The sequence below is a fragment of the Mauremys mutica genome, chromosome 1, assembly GCF_020497125.1.
Source record: "Mauremys mutica isolate MM-2020 ecotype Southern chromosome 1, ASM2049712v1, whole genome shotgun sequence".
In the NCBI taxonomy this organism is placed as follows: Eukaryota; Metazoa; Chordata; order Testudines; family Geoemydidae; genus Mauremys; species Mauremys mutica.
The window spans coordinates 137,415,999-137,437,145 of NC_059072.1; the positions used below are offsets into that span (position 1 = coordinate 137,415,999).

At 48.5% G+C, this 21,147-nt stretch overlaps 1 protein-coding gene and 1 long non-coding RNA gene across 2 annotated transcripts; both read left to right on the top strand.

Annotated features, from left to right (window-relative positions):
* Window positions 1-589: 589 nt before the first annotated feature.
* On the top strand, window positions 590-14,456 carry LOC123346155 (solute carrier family 2, facilitated glucose transporter member 1-like). The gene is made up of 10 exons (XM_044983426.1): window positions 590-831; window positions 1,971-2,133; window positions 3,554-3,714; window positions 3,983-4,223; window positions 4,684-4,846; window positions 5,649-5,836; window positions 6,068-6,172; window positions 7,749-7,850; window positions 10,563-10,766; window positions 14,298-14,456. The coding sequence occupies exons 3-10, from the start codon at window positions 3,605-3,607 to the stop codon at window positions 14,454-14,456; spliced, it is 1,272 nt and encodes a 423-aa protein (XP_044839361.1). The 5' UTR covers window positions 590-831; window positions 1,971-2,133; window positions 3,554-3,604.
* A 1,787-nt stretch (window positions 14,457-16,243) lies between these two features.
* Window positions 16,244-18,057, top strand: LOC123361729. The gene is made up of 3 exons (XR_006576208.1): window positions 16,244-16,407; window positions 16,792-16,836; window positions 16,922-18,057. It is a non-coding gene; the product is annotated as an uncharacterized LOC123361729 (long non-coding RNA).
* The last annotated feature ends 3,090 nt before the right edge of the window (window positions 18,058-21,147 follow it).

Below are 21,147 nucleotides of genomic sequence, written 5' to 3' on the forward strand. Positions count from 1 at the left end.
GTGCTGTGGTTTTCCAGCTGATGTTTGTTTTTGCGGTTGCGAGCATGTACTTAGCAAGGGCATGGTTTCGGGGTCCGAGAATCAGCTAAAGAGCACTCACCGGGCAGAAAGCCCAGTTGAAATCCCAGCAGAGTTGTCTTGGCCCTCTTCAGAGACAGATCATTAGCGTTCCATGCTGTGTGAAAGTGTCTCAGATGCAACCTTAAAAACTGAGCTAATACCCTTGAATATTAAGTGTCTCTCATAATATATTGTAAGAGCCAGGGTTAGCAGTGGGGATGGCTTTTTACAGCCAGACTATCCTTCATTCCCTGTTGTGCAGCATAGTGAGCTCTGGCTGCTTGCTGCCTTCCACCAGAGCTGGTTGCATGTCAGTATTGGTAGAGCACACAGTGCTTTGGGATGAACAAAATCAGAGCAGCATTACAGGGTGTTACCGGGGAGAGAGGAAGGAAGGATGAACATCCTCCCCAGCCTCCTGTGTTGTGGAACCTTGAGGTTATCAGGGCCTTTTGTGATGTCATAGGGCAGGTGGCGGTAGAGTCATGAGAGCACAGGGCCAGCCTTGAAGCCAATCCCATCCCACCTGCTGGCTGATGGGCAGTGATGATACTACACACAAACAAATCCCATGTTGCCCAGAAAACTGGGACCTGCTTTCTCTCCCAGAAGGCCCTAGGGTGTGGCTGAGTGAGCTGACCATTTGAGAATCCTTGAAAATATCCAGAGAGAAATCCCCTGCCAGGGATTGACAGGGTCACACACAACCCCACTGCCCCACACATTGGCCAGGACTGAGGGTGCCGGCACCATTGTATGGGTTGGAACAAGGTAAATACAATCCAGATTTGCTTTGTGGTAAAGGTATCCTTACATCAGACAAGAAAAGTAGTTCCTTTTATGTGAGACTGAATGTGAGACTGGTTTGTACTGGGGCTAAATGCCCTTCTTTCCACCTTCTGGAGACTGGGGATATCACAGGAAATTAACAGCATTCTTCGGGGGAGTAGAGGTGTGAGGGGGCAGAGTCCCAGGCAGGGCTAGATTAAGGCAATTCTAGGCCATAGTAGGCATACCCTTCAGTGGGGCCCTCAAGGCCCCACGCTGCTTGGGGTAGTAGTGGCAGGAGCTACCCAAATGAGAGCCATATTCCGGAACACCACCATTCCCTGTGTTCAGGTGGGCTTCTGCAGTCCATCCCAGGAGGGGAGAGGGCTCAAACCCACCCACACAAGCAGAAGGCACTGTGTGGGGATCTCTGTTGACAATACCCCAGCAGAGCTGTGATGGGGAGGCAGCTGTAAGGGCTTCCCACTACAGCATCCTCTACTGGGGTAGAGTGAGTGAGTAGGGTCCCCACCTGTAGCTGATTTCAGACTTAACACCCAATTGAGATGCATGGAGCAGCTCAAACCTCTCTGAATATTGTTTCAGGCTCTCCTGAATGTTACCACTGCATTGATAACATTCAGCTCACACTTTCAAAGTTTTCATTCGCAACCAGCAGTGCTAGAAACAAAACAGCTGAAATTCTGACTTGAAGAGCTGGGATGCTAGGCACAGGCCTGTAATGCCTATGCTTTAATCTGTCCCTGCCCCCAGAGACAGGTATTATAAGAAGGGTGGAAGCACCCTGCAAAGGGTGATGCTTTAAGGTAGCAGAGCTTGGAGATGGGGGATGTCTGGCATTGTCTAGACTGGAAAAATAAATTGTATTTTAAAAACACATTTGAATTAAGTCCTGGTTATAAACATGTTAGTATCTAGTGTAGACAGGACTTAACACCTTTAAAAGACATCAGCTGGTCATGGCTGACCCTATGTGTTCACTATCTACACAACAGTACATTGAGATATGTTCAGTGGTATATTTAAAACCCCATGCTTTCTCCTGAATGTCTGATAGACACATGACTGAAATGCTGAGCTCCTGTTTACTGACCATGTTGTGCAATTATTTTCTTGTTTAGCAAACAGTCACTCGGCCCCTGGTACAGTCAGTGATGGCCTCGGTGCTGGGATCGTTGCAAATTGGTTACCACACAGGAAACATCAATGCCCTACAGATGGTAAATGCCCAGGAGAAGGAAATGGCCTCATCTCAGGCCTCATCTCAGGCCCACCTTGTGAAAGGTGGGCGCTAGCACACTCTGAAAAGCAGGCAAGAGTTCACTTAATTTCTTGCATTATAATGAAACATTTATTTAATGTTCACCGTTGCAGGAAAGGACATAGATCTGCTCTGAGCAGAGGTTCTCCACAGAACTTCTCACTTAACAGGACATTCTCTCTGTAGTACTTCCCATTGCCATATTTATCTGAGCGCCTCACAATATTTAATGTCTTTATCCTCACCACCTTCCCTGTGAGGCAGGGCAGTGCTATTATCTCCATTTTACAAATGGTGACCTGAGGCAAAGGGAGACTAAGGGACTTGACCAAGGTCACAGAGGAAAACCAGGGACATGAATATAGGTCTTTAAAAATCCCAGGTTAGTGTCCTAACTCTTGGACAATCCTTCCTCTTCATTACAAGATATTTTCTTCACTGACGGTGAACTTAGGCCATCAGCTTTAAAAAGCACAGTGTTAATTTATCTTAACATTGTTATCTAGAACAGTACAGCCCACCCCCATCCACCAGGACAGGGTGGTTCCCTACAGTTGTTCTCCAGAGCTTTGTCCAGTCCTTGTTTTAACTATCCCAAGCAATGGGGCTTCCATCTCTTCCCTTGGGGAGACTCTAGTCTCACAAACCCCTCACGGTCGGGAAATGTTTCCTGATGATCCAGTCTGAAATCTTCACACTTGGCTCAGTTTCATCCCATTTGCTTCCTTTGCGTCACCCGTCCCTGAACAATTTCTCTGCCTCCTTGGTGTCAACACTTTTTAGTCACTGAAAGCTGAGGGGGAGTAAAGGGTGGGGGCTGATGTGGAGGAAGATGGAGGGTGAGGGGGGTGAAGGCTGAAGGGAATTGAAGGAAGATGGAAGGAGATGGTGAGGAGTAAGAAGGTATGATGAGATGATCACTGAGAGGGAGCTGCGGAAGGATGAGGAGGAGTGATGAAGATTGAGTGAAGGAGGGATGGGATGAAGGATGAGGAGAGGAGAATTAAGGCTGATGGAAAGATGAAGACATTGATAAAGTCTGAGGAGAAAGGAAGGTGACTGAGAGAGAAGGATGGAGTTGTAGGGGGAAGGAGCTGAAAGGAAGGAGGGATAAAGGTGGAGGGAACAGGAAGAAGGAGGATGAAGAGAGAGGGAAAAGATTGGTAAGAAATATGGGATTGTCCTGAGATGAAGGGAAGGAGACTGGAGGTTGGAGGAAATGAGGAGTGATGGGAATGGAACGAAGGCTGAGCAGAGCTGCATGCAGTGATGACAATGGCAGATGGCAGCTCGAGTCCCAGCCTGCCTGAGATACTATCATTGAACTGATCAATGAGGAAGTGAGTGGTTTCACCAGCAAAGCGGCATGCACATTGGGCATAATGTAGGTGCAGGAAAGACTGCTGAGAAGAAGTTGGCATTAATTGTTTCTCTCCTACACAGGTGATTGAGGAGTTCTTCAACCAGACCTGGAAGGAGCGGTTCCAGGAGCCCATGTCTCTCCATGCACTCACCATGCTTTGGTCCTTCACTGTCAGCACCTTGGCTTTGAGGGCCACTGTTTCAGTGCTCACTGTGTGCATAGTGGCTGATCATTATGGAAGGTACATGCAGTAGGACTGTGTTTAATCACCACACAACGGCAGAGAAAGTGCAGAGTCAATACTAGAGAGGCACAGGGTATTCCCAGAGCAAGTACCAGAATAGTACCAAGTATTTACAGGGGCCATGTCAAAGAGAAGCTGTGTATTTTCAGGGCCTGGGCCAGGGAGAATACTGGGCATGCTCAGGGTCAGAGCCAGTGTCTTTGTGCCAGACTTTAATGTATTCCTTTCCTCCATAACCCGCCCTGCTATCTCTTTGCTGTCTCAGGCGCAATTCCATCCTGATTGCTAACTCCCTCTCCCTCATGGCCGTGGCATTCATGGGCGTCTCCAAAATTGCAGGCTCCCTGGAGGCACTGATTGTGGGGCGCTTCCTCATTGGGCTCTTCTGTGGACTCAACATGACCCCGATTCCCCTTTATATCCAGGAGATATCCCCAACCAGGGTCCGTGGGGCCTTCTCCACCATGAACCAGCTGTCTCAGACAGTGGGCATCTTCGTTGGGCAGGTAAATAGCTGGCCCTGGACAAGGATTACAACTATAATTTCCACCTAGAATTTCACAGCAAAACTCAGATCCTTCTGCAACAGAGACCAGGCCCCAAGAGAAATAATGGAATTTTTGTTAGCTCCAGCAATGTGAGGGTTTATGGCTCATAGGCCTGAGCCCATCAGAACATGAGGTGGGGGAGCAGGGAGGGAGCATGAGGAAGGATATATCCCTCTATAGGACACACTGAATGCCTTTGCAAACCTATGCATCTGAAACAGAGCACTGTTGGTACAGAGGCCTGGCGCACCTAGCAGCGTGACTCTCATCTCTTGGTCCAGAAAGGTGCTGGGTTTGGGTCCCTCATCCTCAGGGTTTATGACACAGGGCAATGTTGGTGGGACAGAGAAGGCTACTGCCTCCCCCTACTGGGCATGAGACTTTCTCTGGAAAGTTTCTTTCTGTCTCTTGGTTTCAGATCATGAGCCTGGAGAACGTCTTGGGCACTAGCCGATGGTGGCCACTCATGCTGTCCTTGTCTGCCATACCTGCCATCCTCCAGTACCTCACCCTCCCTTTTTGCCCCGAGAGCCCCCGTTACTTTATCATCAGTTGCCACGAAGATGAACTGGCTGCCAGAGGTCAGGCACAAAATGCCCACTAAACCCCCAAAACTGCAGGACTGTGAAACCTAGATCCACAGGCATCAGAGAGATGGGATGTGTTGTGTATTTGGTTGTCATGGTTTTGTTGCTATGGCAACTGAGTTAGATTATTATGGGTTAGCTCAACCGGTTTCAACCGGCGGAGGAGCTCTCTGTATATATGTAAATAAAATGGAGGTTTTGGTTAGCTGCCTGCTCTCTGGCCTCAAGTGATTGCTTCCTACACCGGCTGCCCCAAGGATATAACACTTCCTTACAGCATATTCTTCAAGCTGTTACCTATTCCCATACATCAGGGCATAACTGATTTCCAGCTTGCTGGAGAGTCAGGAATAAATGCCTTCTCAGAGGACAATATTGCACAATGAGGGAGGGCTTTGTCTTCTTCTGAAGCATCTGGCATGGGCCACAATCAAAGACAGTTTGTGGGACTTAGGGTGACCAGACAGCAAGTGTGAAAAATTGGGACGGGGGTGTGGGGTAATAGAAGCCTACATAAGAAAAAGACCCCAAAATCAGGACTGTCCCTATAAAATCAGGACATCTGGTCACCCTAGAGGGACTAGACAGAACAATGCTGTGTTCCTGAATGGCCATGGTTGTATTTTTATGGGTCATTTGGAACCAGGGGGAGTTTCAAAGGTGATCCATGAAAGGTTCAGAGAGCTCATTAACTCATTTGGCACTGCAGATCAGTTGTGGAACTGTCACACTCAGAGCCAGGGAAGATTCCAGGGACACTGTCTAGTTGTTCTTCCGGTTCTCTGGTGCCTTACAGAACTCCAGAGGCTCAGAGGTACCCAGGACGTCTTGGAAGAGATTGAGGAGATGAAGGAAGAAGCAGCCAACCTTAAGGGAACAGAGGATGTCACCACGCTGAGACTATTCATTGTCCCCGGCTACAAGCAGCCCATCCTGATTACTCTCATTCTTAATACCAGCACCCAGCTGTCAGGGTTCAATGCTGTAGGTGGCCACAGAGCGACCAGAACTTCCAGGGGCAAAGAGAGAGAACAATGATTAAGGATTCTGTACAGTGTGTGCGTGTGTGGGGGGGGGACTGAATGCAAATAAAGGGGAATCTCTAGGTGTGGTACAGCTGGCATTCAGGGTGAGCTTTGAGGGTGAGACCCTACAGCTGATTTAAAAGGGGAGGAGCATTTTCTCATCATGTTGCTTTGTGTCTTTTTCTCCCAGATAATCAAGTATTCCACAAAAATATTCCGGCTAGCTGGTGTTGCCCATCCCACACACACCACCATGGGAATTGGGGCCATTAACATCCTCTTCACAATATTCTCTGTAAGTGAGCTTCAGACAGGGCTTTAATTCTCATTTCTGGCTGTTTGGCTGATAGGCAGTCAGTCTGTCCTGTGCCAGCCAGTGCACAGGGGGCAATCAGAACATAGGACTTGCTCACCGTATAGAAACAAAACAATGGTCTGTTCCTTTTGATATCCCACCTCCTGCCAGGTGGGAACAGACCAATAGTCTAGCTAGTCTGAAATACTGCCTCCTGCTATACCAGATCCACACTGCACCTATCCCGTCTAGTATGCTACATTCTGCCCTACCATATCAGATCCTCTGGTTCATCTGGTCTCACCTCTTTCTAGTATCTCACCTCCTTCTAGTCCTGTATTCTACATCCTACCACTCTGAAACATACCAGTTAGCCTGTCTGATCTGTTATCCACCCTCTTTCCATATCAAAACATATTACTCATCCATCTGTTCCAACGGTCCCGCCTGCCACAGTGACTAGACCAATGGGCTATTCAATTGGGTGGTATCCAGTATCCGAACGAGTCTAATGTTGTGTACTTCATTAGAACGAATAAAACCCTGTAACAATTTTGCATCACTACATCAGAGTATTGGAGTTGGGGAGGGGGTGAGAAATGTCTTCCTGGACCACTGCTGGTGAGCAGGCCATGCCCTGAAGCATGTGGGCTGACACCACTAGTAATTTTCACTCATTTGCATCAACATATTTTATGCATTTTTCTAAAGTATTTTCTTCAATAATATCCTGGCGAGGCAAGCGCCACAGGTTAATTATAATGTATATCCAAAAGTATTTGCTTGTATCCATTTGAAATCTGCTGTCTTTTAGTGCCCTCTTCTTCTTGCATTAAGGAGAAAGGGTATATTGGAACACTCATATAACCTTCTCTCTACCATTCATTATTTATAGTCCTCCATTATATACTGTCTCACTTTTACCTCTTTCTATAGCTGATCTATAAGGCAAGGTCAAGGTCTGATGAGCAAATGGAATCTTTCATGGTTCTCCACTGAAATTTACCCTGGTTCTGAATGACCCATTTCCCTGGTTCATCTTTAACACATCATTGGTGCCTGCAAGGTTCATGGTGCTGTTCAATGTTTCATCGAGAACATGGGTTAGATCAGTGGTTCCCAAACTGAGCGTGGCAACCCTAAATGGGGTCATGCCAACAGCAGATGGGGTTGCGGTGATCTCTAGTGTCTGGAAGACACCATTTTGCTCCACACCGCATGAATTTACATTAGGGTTGCCCGTTTTGGTTGGATGTATTCCTGGAGGTCTCATCACATGACATAATCTTTAATTAAAGATTAATCTTTCATTCCTGGAGACTCCAGGACAATCCTTGAGGACTGGCAACTCTACTTCACATGCATGGTGCATGCGAGGTCATGATGCATGGAGGATGCCATTTTGAAGAGCAAAATGTCTGGGGTCCTGGGAACAAATAATTAATTAAAATGCGGCCATGTCAGTAAAAAGTTTGGAACCCCTGGGTTAGATGCTTAGTACAATTGTGCAAGGGCTAAAATAAAAGAGCAGAAAGAACCTCAGGACTGTATGAAGAATCTTCTCTTTCCTTTCCAGGTCTTCCTTGTAGAGAGACTGGGCCAGAGGAGCCTGCTCATGTTTGGCCAGTTTGTTATGGCTTTATGCAATATGCTGCTCACTCTTTCCATTGCTACACTGGTAAGTCGGTACCCTTGCATTCTTCTGGGTTTAAACAAATGGAGCCATGGTCCACCTTCCATCACCACAGCATAGTGTCGAGGGTGCTGTGCTACTGGGGATGCTGCTCTTCATTTTCTTAAAATAAAAGCATGGTGTTAGGAGCTAATCACACTACTGGAGGTGGTGTCTTTCCTATCCTACTTGGACTTGCTCCATTCTCAGGACTACAGCATGGAATTAGGAGGAGCTAATTTGCTGGAGGTGCCATTCTTCATAGTCTCCAGCTGCCAGTGTCCCAGCATGGAGTGTAGTGGTTTGTTGTGCTGCTGGAACATTCTTCCTTAATAACCAGGCAATTCTGAATCCCCTAGCACCTTAACATGGCAGCAGGGATGTATGATGCTGCTAGAAGTGCTGTCCTTCATATACTAGCTATGCACACTCTCACAATTCCACCCCCCACACACACACCACACACACACAGCAGTAGGGGATGCTGTCCTCCTGCCCTTCATAACCTATGGCATAGTCCATCTCCCCAAACCTACCAGGGTATTAGGGGCCCAAAGTGCTGCAGAGGTGGTGTCCCTTGTATTCTTGACAAGCTCTGTCTCCCAGCATTCCTGCCTGGTGGCTGCATTTCAGTGGGTGGGTGACTGGTTCCTAGAGCTGCAAACTGTGGATCTCTGGGATACTTCAGGGTGAACAGTGCTCGGGAACCACCGATGCGTCTATCTCCCTGTCATTGATGTGCTTGAATGTGGATGAAGTGGAGAGCATCCCACTCTGAGGGGCAGAGCAGTCTAAAAGCTACCGGGTCTCAACAGCAGTCTAAAGTGTAGAGCAAGTACAGGAAGGTAGTGCAGTAAAATGACTGGTGCAGGGGAGTGGAAAGCAATGTAACCTATTGACTGGAGCATGGAACTGGGTGGGTGGCAGTGTGTGTAGTGGGTACAGAAGGGAATTGGCAGGCGGTGTCTAATGGACAGAAGGGGGCAGTCAGGGACTGCTGTACAGTGAACACGGTAAGTGTGTGAGAGGTAGTGTAGTGCAGTGACTGGCACAAGAGACAGCCAGGTACTGAGTGTAGTGGTTAGCGCAGGTGACAGGGAAGGAGTGTTGGCTAGTGGTCAGGGCAACAGCTGACAGGCAAGGTTGTCTAGTTATTAGTGCACAGGACAGACGTGCGTGTCTAGTGGTTAGAGCAGGAGACAAGAGGAAGTTCTATGTGGTAGAGAAGAGAGACAAGAAGGAAGTATGTGGTGACAAGAGGTAACTGAGAGGCCTTGGCCTCAAGTGCGAACTGTAGTAGAGAGAGACTGTAACAGAAGAGACATGTGGTTGTGATGACAGCGAGGCAGCCAGGCAATGTGACTATTAGTTAGAGAGGGCACCGGGGAGACTGTGCTTTTCAGCCCCATCTCTCAGTCTTGGGATCATGACTTTAAGGTGGGCTGTGAGAGGCTGGCTGTGGGGTAAGAGGCATCCTGCCCTCACCCTACTCCTGCTCTGTCCCCGTGATTAGGGGGTGGGCACTGGGAAACGGGGTGTATAAGCCGGAAGGAGAAAGTTGCTTCCTCCTCCTCCTGCTGCTGCTGCTGCCCCACTCTGCAACTTTCTTCCTAGCCTTTGCTCTGACCAGAAAAGTGCCATTGAAAGGTGGCCTGGTGCTTAGGTGCCTCATCACTGTAATGAAAGGGCCCCTTCCCTGGAGCTTAGCAGAGAACATGTGGGGAGGAGGCAGGAGGTACTGGGGTCAGCCCTGCCTGCTAGCCTCACCTCGTGTCTCACCCTTCAGCACCCCCACCAAAACCAGCCAGGGCTTCTTGCCAGGGTCCCAATCCCACAATCCTCAATGGCCACAAATGATTATGAGACATGTATGACTGCTAAGGATTGTGGGACACCAGTCATGGCAAGAGACCACAGGGATTTGGTGCAGAAGGGCTGAAACGTCATGTTTTAGTGGCTAGATCAGGAAACTGGTAGCCTCTGTGTACTTGGGGGCAAGCAAACAGTGTCCTCTCAAGGTTAGAGGATGGGTCCATAGGGCTCTGACCTAGTGGTTACAGCAGGATGCAGAAGGATACAGACAATATGTCTAGTGGCTAGAGCGAGGGAAATGGGTGGTGCTCATCTAATTGTTAGAGCCTGGGTTAAGGAATGAACATGGCTACTGATTAGGGCAGGGCACAAAAAGGAAGTGCTGGGGAAAGGCAGTTAGTGCCGAAGGAAATGGGAGGTATTTGTCTGGTAGGAGAAGGGGCAGGTCGGGAGCATGTTCAGGGGTTAGAGAAGAGAACAAGACAGTTCATCCAGTGCTCAGCTAGGGAGAGGGAAGCTGTGACATCTAATGGTCAGAGTAAAGGACGTGGAGGCACTGTGTGTAGAGCTAAGAGCCTAAGACAGGGCAGGAGTAGGCTGAGGGCAGGATGTGCTACTTAGAGCAGGAAAAAGGATGGAGTGTTGTCTGTTGAATAAAGCAGGGATTGGGAACCAGCTCTGCCACAGATTTGCTGAGTGAACTTCGCTTCAGTTTCCCCATCTATAACTGGGGAGAATGAGTCTGTCCTGGGGAAGGCTGTAAGACTAACTCCATGAATGTCTATATAACACCCTCAGCTCTTCAGATCCAAGGGACAAAGCAATACAATGAATGGTAATTTGCACGGTGGGGCAGGACACTGGTGTATTTCAGTCCTTCCCATCTCTCTGCATTTGTGCACACAGGGTGAAGTGCCATGGACAAACTACTTTCTCATCTTGGCCCTTTTCACCATGGTGGTATTCTATGAGATTGGTCCTGGTCCCATATCTTGGTACATCACAGCAGAGCTCTTCAGCCAATCAGCGCGTCCTGTCACCATGGGGCTCACCAGTAGTTGGAACTGGTTTCATAAATTCATCGTAGCCATGTTCTATCAGCCGCTCCTGGTAAGGGATATGGATATAAGGATCGCCGGGGTGACCTTTGCTGGTTTCCAGTGAGAACTCCAGAGACAGCAAACTACGTTTGCACCACAAAGCACTCAAACAGTGTCCTCAAACTTGTTATATGCAGCCCTCTCATGGGCTTGAATCTCTTTGCACAGGATATGATAACTCCCATTGGCTTCTGAGGGAGTTACTCGTTTCCTGCAGTCAAAGAGAAGGCCCCCTGGTTGTCTGTCAAATAGAAGCTTCTTAAAGGACCCACAACAGATATCTAATAAGCACACACTGCCTTCACACACCTCCATACCCAAGCCTCATCAGCCTTAACCTCCAGAATCAGGGCATGCATGATATTGCTCACAAATGAAAAACACTCAGAACACTACACCAAACCTTGAAGACTGTAAATGCTGCTGACTGGGAAGAACAGATCAGCATACAAAACACAAGAAACTCAAAGTATAAATCCCTGCACAGAAGCAGATTACCTAACTAGAGAAAGATGTGCAAAACACAGGCAGACTCTTACCACATGCAGAGGGTCTGTCTTCTCTAAAGCTGTGTCTACACTGCCACTTTCAGCGCTAAAACTTTAGTTGTTCAGGGGTGTGAAAAAACCCTCAGAGCAACAAAAATTTTAGCGCTGAAAAGCACCAGTTTTAGCGCTGAAAAGCCGCACTCCTGGCAGTAAAGCTAGCACTCCTCATCTGGGGTGGTTATTTTTTATGGCCAGGGGACATCTCCCTCGGCAATAAAGCGTGACTACACTGCCCACGTCATTAAGATAAAAGGTGAATTCTTAATTTGAGTAAGCTAACCCAAGGTAAAATCCTCCTGAACAGAGCTGTATGAAACATTTTTAATGGAACAAATTTCCATTGGAAAATTCAGTTTCATCTAAATCAAAATGTTTTGTTGGAAAATACAGACACAAGGTGGATGAGGTCATATTTTTTATTGAACTAACAACTTCTTCTGGTGAAAGAGAAGCTTTTGAGTTACGCAGAGCTCTTCTCCAGGAGACCAACACAATTACAACACTGCAAACAACAATTCTCAGAAATTCTCAATTTCAGCAATATTTTGGAGGGGAAACTGTCGAAACAAGTAATTTTAAAATTTTTGTTTGATTTAGATAATGCTGAAATGCTCTTTTTAATAATGTCGAAACATTTCCTTTCAACAAGGTATTTATCATTTCATTTCAACTTTCATATTATATTGTATTACTAATTTTAATATTATAATGCTTAGATGTTATTGAAACAAAATGGTTTAACATTATCAAAATGAAACTTTTTGATGTTTCTGAATTGAATTTTTTGAGAATTTCCATTCTGCAACAAATTTCAAAATTTCAATTTTTTTCTTCCGATTTGGAACAAAAACCAATTTCAAAATGTTATAATTTCCCCTGGGACAGAAATTCCATCTCCCAACCAGTTCTGCCAGTGAAGACAAGACAGTCTGTAGAGTAACACTAATTAGCAAGTCAAGGTAAACCTTAGGGTCCCCTGTAGTCTTTAACTCAACCTGCTGACTCACGTGAAAACTACAATCTGCCTTGTCTTCACTAGGATTTTTCCTCATGTTAGCTAACTGGAGTTCAGAATGCATCCTTTTTCTTCATTAAGACAAAGCCAAAAGCAATTATTACAAATTAGAGCTAGAGAGTGGGGAGATGCAAGACCCAGGGGAATCCTGAGGAAGACTGACTGCGATCACTGTGATGGGAGAAACTGAGACATTTCCTGCATCTTTAAATGTCAAGTGCCAGAAAGCTGCTTCCTTGAGCTCTGAGAAGCAGGGACAGACTTTCCACTCAGAAGAGAGGCAGGAAAGCACTGTAAAAAAAATGAATGCGAGGGCAGGAAAAGGATCACAGTATGGCCAGCTGCCACTGAATCAGAGCTGGATGCTGTAAAATCACATTAGCACAGAAAAGGATACCACATACACAGGATACCTGATGTATTAACTGTCTTTGGCAGCGCTTAGATGCATGCTCATGCCAATAAAACTATCAACATTTACAGAAGGAGAAGCTTTGGGTCTGACTCAGTACTGCCCTGCCCCTTGTGTTGTCCTTTACCCCAGTGCAATGTGGGTGTGAAATGGGAGCAGACCGGTAGCGTTTTACACCCACTTTGCACTGATATAAATGACGGCACAAGGTGCAGAGTGATTGACAAAGCAGGCCCTATATTGCTCGTGGCTAATGGAGAGTCTCTGTTAGTCCATGTACTCAGACATGGAGCTCTTGGAACAGGAGAGTCTGAGATCCGTCCTGGAGTGGAACAGTGACGACCACCAAGTTCTAAGGTGGCCAGAGGTATGTTATGGTGTACAACCCATTACCACTGTGAAACTGGTATGGAGTGGGGGGGCTCATCATTCCCTTGGGAGCGTAAAGTGCACAGGGAGAAAGATCTGCCCCAAATGTGCACTGCAACAAAGTAGGGCAAGTTGTACCCAATCATGCCCCACAGTCATGGGGCCTGCCAGCAGGGGGACTGTGGCACTGTCTGGTTCCTCAGATAGTGCCACAGTCCCCCTGCTGGCAGGCTTGTTGCAGGCCAGGCACTGATCGCAGTCTGGGACACATCCACAGGAGCACTGTGCCCTGGGGGTGTGGTCAGCTGGCATGGGATGCTGATGGGCCTGGCCAATATAGGAGAAGGAAGTGAGTCCCTCCCAGATACTTCTGAATGGGCTGGTATAGCACAGGGCCATGCCCCTGTCCTGCCAGCCACCTTCTCCTTGCAACTGGGGTGTGGATCCCAGCAGCCTGTGGACCCTGCTTGGTGAGTGAAGCAAGTCCTGAGCACAGACATACCCAGCAGCCATACCTTGATAGGCTTCTAGGCCAGGGGGGTCACTGGCCTGAGGGCCCCATTGCTCATTATTTCTAAAGCACTTGTGACCTGCCGTAATGTGTGTAATGCAATGCCCCAGGGCAGGGTGTCAGCAGCAGGGACTGAACCTGGGTCTCTGGATCATAGTAAGTGAGCTTCTATTGCTTGATCTAAACGAGCTGACGCAGTACAGTATAGGCAGCTCATTCACTTCAGCCTGAGGCCCAGTCACCACTAGAGAGAGACAGAGAGCCACACTGAATGGGTTACATACAGCTTCCTCCCCCTGGAGACGTATGCTGGGGCTGGGGCTGGGGCTGGGTGTGCAGTCCTTTCCCTACGTACTCCCCAGGCTTGGAGAGCCAGATCGACCCTGGTTTTTGAAATGCCTGTCCCTACACTCCATAGGAGCCAGCAGTGCTCCTGCAAAGATGATAGGGCCCCTGATGTACTGTGCCTACTTTTGAAGCACTTGTAACCCTTGCCCTCCCGGTGCTAATAGAGGTACTGGCACAGAGAAAAAAGTGACGCGGGGAGGGGAGAAGGAATAGAAAATAAAGCAATGGAGAGTTAGTAGACTACAGCACCCTCTTCCTCCCTTCCCTTCCTTTCATGTGCCAGGGGCCTGGGGATGTAGGGTACCTTGCTAACCTGCTTTCCTCCCTTCCCTTCCCAGCACCTGGTGGGCCCCTATATCTTCCTGCTCTTCACAGGCGTCCTTCTGGTGGCCGTTCTCTACACCTACTTCCGAGTGCCGGAGACCAGGGGCCGCACCTTTGAAGAGGTGGACGCCGAGTTCCGCCAGGCTGACGCCATCTTCACTAGCTGCTTTTAGAGCAGGGCCGGCTCTACAGTTTTCCCCGCCCCAAGCAGCGCACGGAATTGCGGCGGGGTGGGGGGGTTGCGCGTTTCCGCAGCAGCAGCAGCAATTCTGCAGCAGCTTCTATATTTAGCTGAAGCTGCCACGGACAGCTAAACATAGAAGCTGCTGCTGCCAAATTGCCGCCACCGGAAATGCACCTGCCGCCCTATGGGCACATGGACTGCCCCACCCCCTCACCAGCAGCAGCAATTCGGCGCTGCTTGGGAGCAAAACAGGGACTGCCGCCCCTTGCAGACTGCCGCCCCAAGCACCAGCTTGGATGCTGGTGCCTGGAGCTGGCCCTGTTTTAGAGGGTGGGATGGATGGACCAAGAAGGCCCAGGCCATTTTGAAGAGCCTGGCAGACATGGCCTCTGCAGCCTCACTCCTGTCCTATCCCCCCAGTCCCAGTCCTTTCTGCAGCCCCCCGCTGCAGGTTTCCACATTTTTACCCTCCGCCAGTAACTCCTTCACACCTCCCTCTGCCACCTCCCTGGGGCAGCTTTACATACACACAGTACAAGGAGCCCTGGTGCTAGTGCAGTGGCTCCTTACCAGGCCCCCAGCTTCCTTAAAGCATTGGGAACAGGATGGGGGGCAAGAGGGAATTCACATCCCAGCTCCCCATCTGCCACTCTAGTGTGGAGTGGTCCCTGCTCATTCCACCCCTGGACCTCCTCCCATTTCTTCCCCTTCTCTCACTCCTACCTGCTCCACAAATTCCCTCCCCCAGCCTCTCCCCCTACCCTGCCGAACACCTCTCCCAACCTCTCTGGAGCTCCCAACTCCTACATTCACCCCATGCTCTTGGGGTTCCCCTTTCCCGTCTCCATATCACCCCACCACCAACCACTATTTCCTCTCCCCGTCCCTGAGCTCCAACCCACTTCTCTTGCCCAGTCCCTGCCTTCTTGATAACCCACTTCTATCCTTTTCTGATCTCCTTTATTCCCATTCCCTTTCCCCAGACTCAGTTTCTCTTCAGGCCTAGGAAGTGGCTGGGTGGAAAATGCCAGGGGGAGGCTGTGTGCGAACAGCTCAGGGGTTTCAGAATGCACAGTGGCATGACATTGACACTGTGTGGGTTACCGGGGAATGGCGTGAATCCTATTTCTCCCCTCCCCTTTTCCCCCAAATTGTGTCCATGGATTCCTCTGTCCTAGGGGCAGGGGCGGCTCCAGGCCCCAGCACGCCAAGCGCGTGCTTGGGGCGGCATGCCGCGGGGGGTGCTCTGCCAGTGCTGCGAGGCCGGCAGGCAGGCTGCCTTCGGCGGCTTGCCTGTGGAAGGTCCACTGGTCTCGTGGCTTCGGAGGACCTCCCGCAGGCACCACGGGATCAGCGGACCATCCACAGGCAAGCTGCGGAAGGCAGCCTGCCTGCCGTGCTTGGGGCGGCAAAATTCCTAGAGCTGCCCCTGCCTAGGGGAGGTCGTGGAGGGCAAGAGTGTGTCCCCGTGTAGCCTATGCCAAGCCCTGTGCAGCTGGGTGACTACAACAGAGAGGATCCTCTCACTTTAATCCCCTCATGCTTAGAGTGCCCTGGGCTCACTGGAGACAGTGGGTATGGTGGCCTCGCCGTTGTATTTACTGTACTATGTTAAATGGGGAAATGAGCTGATGTTAAAGATTGTTTTAGTCTGTGTATGAAGCAGTGTGCTGGGGTGGCACCTGGAGGTCAGAGAGGTGCATTACATCGGTGTGGCCCCTGTGCAAAACTCCAGGCTGTTCCCTATTTTGAAAAGATGCAGTGAGTGGTGAATGGTGATGTGACTGCCAGGGGAGTGTTCTCCATAAAGACCCCCAGGTGCTGACTTGTGTTTACAGGTGAGGAGAATTCCAGGGCTGTGTTTGCTCTGGAGATCCCAGCTGATATACCACTAGTGCAGATCCACACACAGATATGCTTATTCTTCAACAAACAAAATGGTATTTCTTCATTTTTGTTCAAATGCATGTATACTTCTTGAAATCTTTGACTTGTTGTTCCTCCACCTTGAGAGCTTTGCAAACTCCTAGCATGGTCCATGTTAGCAGGCTCTTAGCCAAAGTCAGCACAATTAGTCTCTCCTCATAAATAATTCCCTTTTGGGCTCTGGATCAGTTTTGTTGCTCTTCTCTGAACTCTCTCCGGTTTGTCTGCTAAGGGGGTGCTGGGAGCTGAACACCACACTCCAGAGGCACTAAAACCAGAGCTATATAGAGCGGGGCTTAGCCCCTCCACTGCACTGGCCTCTGTGCATGCCACCCAAACCTGCACTGGCATATCCCACTCAAAGCACATCTAATTTGCTCACTACTCTCGCCTTTCAGCATCCTGGCTTCCTAGGTTTCTCCCTCCCATTGAGTATGTTGTAGGTGAGTATCATATCCCACAGCCTTCTCTGCCTTAGTTTGGCCCAGTTACAGATATTTAGCTCTTAATTTTTTTTCTCTCTCACAGATCTTGAATCCATCCCCTCAAAGTGCAGTGCTACACCGAAAAGTGACTATGTACACCTGGCCCTAAATTCAGCAGCTCTGCTCCCTGTGTGTATTCAGCCTGAGAACTACTGGCTCTAGTGACAAGTGTATTTTTGGACAGCTTTCTGGTGCCTGTTTGCCCTGCAGAGCCAACACAGCTCAGGGAGAGGAAGCTGTGGGACATTAACAGAATTGTTTACGAGGTTCCAGTCTGTGACACCCGTTCACACCCATTGCCCACATGGAGTTTCACAAGTATCACAGAGGCCATTGATTGCCCTGCAGAATCCTTGTTACTGGTGATGACATGGGAGAAGGCTAGAGGCTAGTTTGACTTTCAGGCCAGGTCTACGCTTTGCCAGTACAGCCCTGTTGGTCGGGGTGTGATCCCTGATCAAGACAGCTGTGCTAGCAAAAGCCACTAGTGTACCAGCAAATGTGTTCTCTTACTGGTATAGCTTGTTTCACAGGTGGGGGTGGTTTTGCAATACCAGTACTAAGCTATAGCTACCTCCAGACTAGGAGCACTTTGTGGCTGTAGTGTACTGGTCTTCCTATACTGGTGAAGCACTCCTAGCATAGACACAGCCTCAGGCTTGTCTATGTTACAAAACTATACTGCATTTGAACAAGGTTATGAAGAACCTGAATTAGCTACAGTGATGCTGAAACCAATTTACCATGATCTGAACTGATTACAAACTGGTGGTTAGCACAGTGTCAGCTGACTTGATTATCTCTTCCTGGATTCTCATGTGATTTTGTAGTGTGGGCAAACCCTCAGAGCCCAGGCTGAGTGTGCAGGGCTGGTGGTAAGAAAAATCCCCCTTTAATTGTAAATGTAGCACTAGATACAAACACCACTGAAAGACCATAGACACGGGATCCTATTATTCTGTTTTTACTGAACTGCCCTCTAATCATGTTTGTTAATCTTTTCTGAGCACCTTTATTCAAGCAATGCCCAGAAAATTGAACACAGTACTCTGTGTGACCTCACCACAGCTGTGCATAATCTCACCCCTTTGCTCTGAGATGGCCTCCTTCTGCCTATGTAACCTAACATTTTTTCCTAACTGTACATGCAGCACTTACTGTATAACCCTGGGCAAGTCATTTAGCCTCTGTATGCCTCAACTTCCTTCAATCTGTAAAATTGGGATAATTATGTTTATTTTTGTAAAGTACTTTAAGATCTATTGATGACAGCTGTATAAGTGTAAAGTATTATTATTATTTCTTTAATTAGATTCATAATTATCATTTGCACACACACATCTATTTTGCTGCCTATGCTCGGTCTCTTTCACCATCACTGCTTTCTAGAGGTCTCCCTCCCATTGAGCAGCTGTGTTTGGGATTATGTTTCCCCAGATGCATTAGCTGTTGTTTTTCCCAGATGAATCTGGTGTTATTTTCAGCCACATCCCTTGTCTTTCTGCCTCCCTTTTTCTATTATTTCTTTGTGCTGCCTGGTATTTGCAACGCCCTCCTACTTTAGTAGCATCTGTGAATTACACAGCTCTGGGATTGTGATTCCTCTGTGTATACAGCACCCCAGAATCACATGGGCTTCTGTGCTGTTGTTGTTGCCAGTTGAACGTGACACGCGGAAGGAGAGAGAGGCTGGGAAAAATGCTCTGATGATTTGACCCTGGGGCACTGAGATTTGCTCCTTTGATATCAGATCAGAGCCCTGCTATGAGAGCAGGAGACATAATTCCTAGCACATTTGGTCTAGGGGACTCCCAGATACCAGAGTTGGAGACTGAAACAGGGGAGGGAGCCTAGCACACCACATTCTTCTCTCACTCTTAAATATGTGAAGGTGTTGGGGGGATTTGATCCTCCAGGGGTTGTTAACCCTCAGGATACACTTGTCTGCAACACACTGAATGGAGGATCTGTAGGCTGGTCTCAGATCCCCCCCCCCCCCCGCTTCTCTTCCTGCCCTGCCAAGATACCCCCTTATCTTATCACTCCAGAAGTGCCTCGGCATGGCTTCCCTGCTCCCTCACTCTGATTTCCAGTTCCTGACTGAACTGCGTGCCAGATCTTTCTTAACCCCACCCCTCCCCATTCTCTGCACTAGCAGCCAGGTGCCCCTCTCTGACATGCACCCCTTGCCAGCTGGTCTGGAGGCAGAAGTGGGGAGCATGGTGGGTGTCCAATAACAGGGAGGTGAAACATGTGGGGAGCATATTCTGGTGCTTAGCTACCATGGGCAGAAGCCAGATGAGTTGGTTAAAGCAGTCAGGGAGGTAGCCAGAAGGTGAATGCCATGGAGAGCATATGTAGGGATCTTGTGTTTGAAGGGCCAGTTGAGGTTTTCAGAAATAGAGAAGTGGGTTATTTAGGAAGTGCACAGAGACCAGGGAGGGTGGAACAAGTGGATAACAAGAGGGAGAGCTGGGAAGGGTTCAAGCCTCGGTGTGTGCATGCTGCCATTTGAGAGGGTTTCCAAAACAGCAGAGAAATTAGTCATCCCAGGATCAGGGCGGGTCTCCAGCTGTGGAAAGAATCTGATGGGTGGAGAACATAAAGTGACTGACTCGCCCTTTAGCTAATGGCCACCATTCCCAATCCACTAATGTCCCCTCCCCAAACAACCTGCCAAACCCCTAATCACAGCCCATTTGCAGGTTCCACTGAGCTGTGCATTTCCCACAGAGCTGAGTTCGGAGGTTCCCTGGGTCTTTCACATCTTCTCCATGGCAGTTTTCTCTTAATGAAGAAGAAAAGTGGTTGGTTGAGGTTTGGCAATAAGAACACTTCACAGGTACCCTGCCCTGTCCTTCTTCAAAGACCTTTCAAAACATCACACTCCACCCCACCCAACCCCCTCCTCCCTTCCCAAGGAGAAAGACACCAGATTCTTTTCACTGTGGGAACTGATCCCAGTGTGATTCATGCAGAAGGTGCAGTCTTGGTTTAGGCCAAACTATTAACTCTTAGCTGACACAAAGATTTCAAATCACTTAACCAAGGAGGAGCATATGATCCTCCCCATATTACAAATAGGGAAACTGAGGCACAAGGAAGGGCTGTGGCTTGCTGAGGTCACATGGTGTGTCAGTAGTACGGCTGAGAACAGAACCCAGGTATCCTGACTCAGCTGCAGCTACATGAGGGATTTTTCTGAATTTCTCCCATTACTGGTGTAAGGCCTTGTCTATGCTAGGAAATAGCACTGAACTGGCGCTGACCAGGAATTACCTTTAAATCAGGCTTCAGCTAAACCAGCTGCTGGCAACTAATTGCTGAAGGGGTGCTGCTATGTCTGGGGTTAGACAGGGCCCTGAACTGGAGCAGCTTCCCTGGGGCTAACTGCAGTGGGAATACGTGGGTAGACAGCTTCCGGCGTTTTTAACCACTGTACTGTCTCACCCTGCCTTGCTGACACTAGGCTTGTCAAACAAGCACTTATGCTAACATCACACCTTTTATCCTAGTCTAGGCAAGGCCAGAGGGGCCAGCTATGAATTTATGGATCTGAGCTTTCTCAAAGGCTGGGCATGTGCTTGGCCCTTTCTCTACCCTGTTCCTTTACTACGCGAGGATTTTCAGCAAAGCCAGGAAGAAAGAACAGCAATGGACAAGCAAAGCAGCTTGAAATGTGATCTACTAGTTGTTTTATTTTAAAGGCACAGCTGCTGCAAGGAAGAGTGAGAAGAATGCTCAATAAATGCCAAACAGTGACCCAGCATGATTAGACAGAGATGGTGAAAAGAAAAGAAAATCACCACTACAATACATACAGTGACACTGAAAAGTGCCCTCAGAATGGTAAAGCTTTACAAGGCAATGGTGGGAGCTTTCTGTTTTGGACTGTTGGGTTTCTGCATAGTCCAAATGGTTCCGATCCCTTTGTTTCTCTTCAGGAACTCCACACAAGAGGTTTGCTGGGGTCCTCAGTTTGTGCCCAAACATGAGGAGTTCTGGGGTGCACTTTGTACTCTCATTAAGTGCTGTTCTATAAGCCATGGAAAGAAATGGGATATACTGGTCCCAGGACCTTTCATGCTGTTCTACAATGGTAGCCAGGCCAACCTCCAGAGCCTATTGATGATTCGGTAGTTAGGATACTAATCTAGGCCTTAAAAGTCCTAGGTTCAATTCCTAGCTCTGCTTCAGACTTCCTCTGTGAATCATAGAATATCAGGGACCTCAGGAGGTCATCTAGTCCAACCCCCTGCTCAAAGCAGG

Coding starts and splice junctions, on each gene's coding strand:
- LOC123346155 (XM_044983426.1), top strand. CDS start 3,605: ATGTCTCTCCATGCACTCACCATGCTTTGGTCCTTCACTGTCAGCACC. Junction 4,224..4,683: donor TGGGCATCTTCGTTGGGCAG/GTAAATAGCTGG, acceptor TCTTGGTTTCAG/ATCATGAGCCTGGAGAACGT. Junction 6,173..7,748: donor TCCTCTTCACAATATTCTCT/GTAAGTGAGCTT, acceptor TTTCCTTTCCAG/GTCTTCCTTGTAGAGAGACT.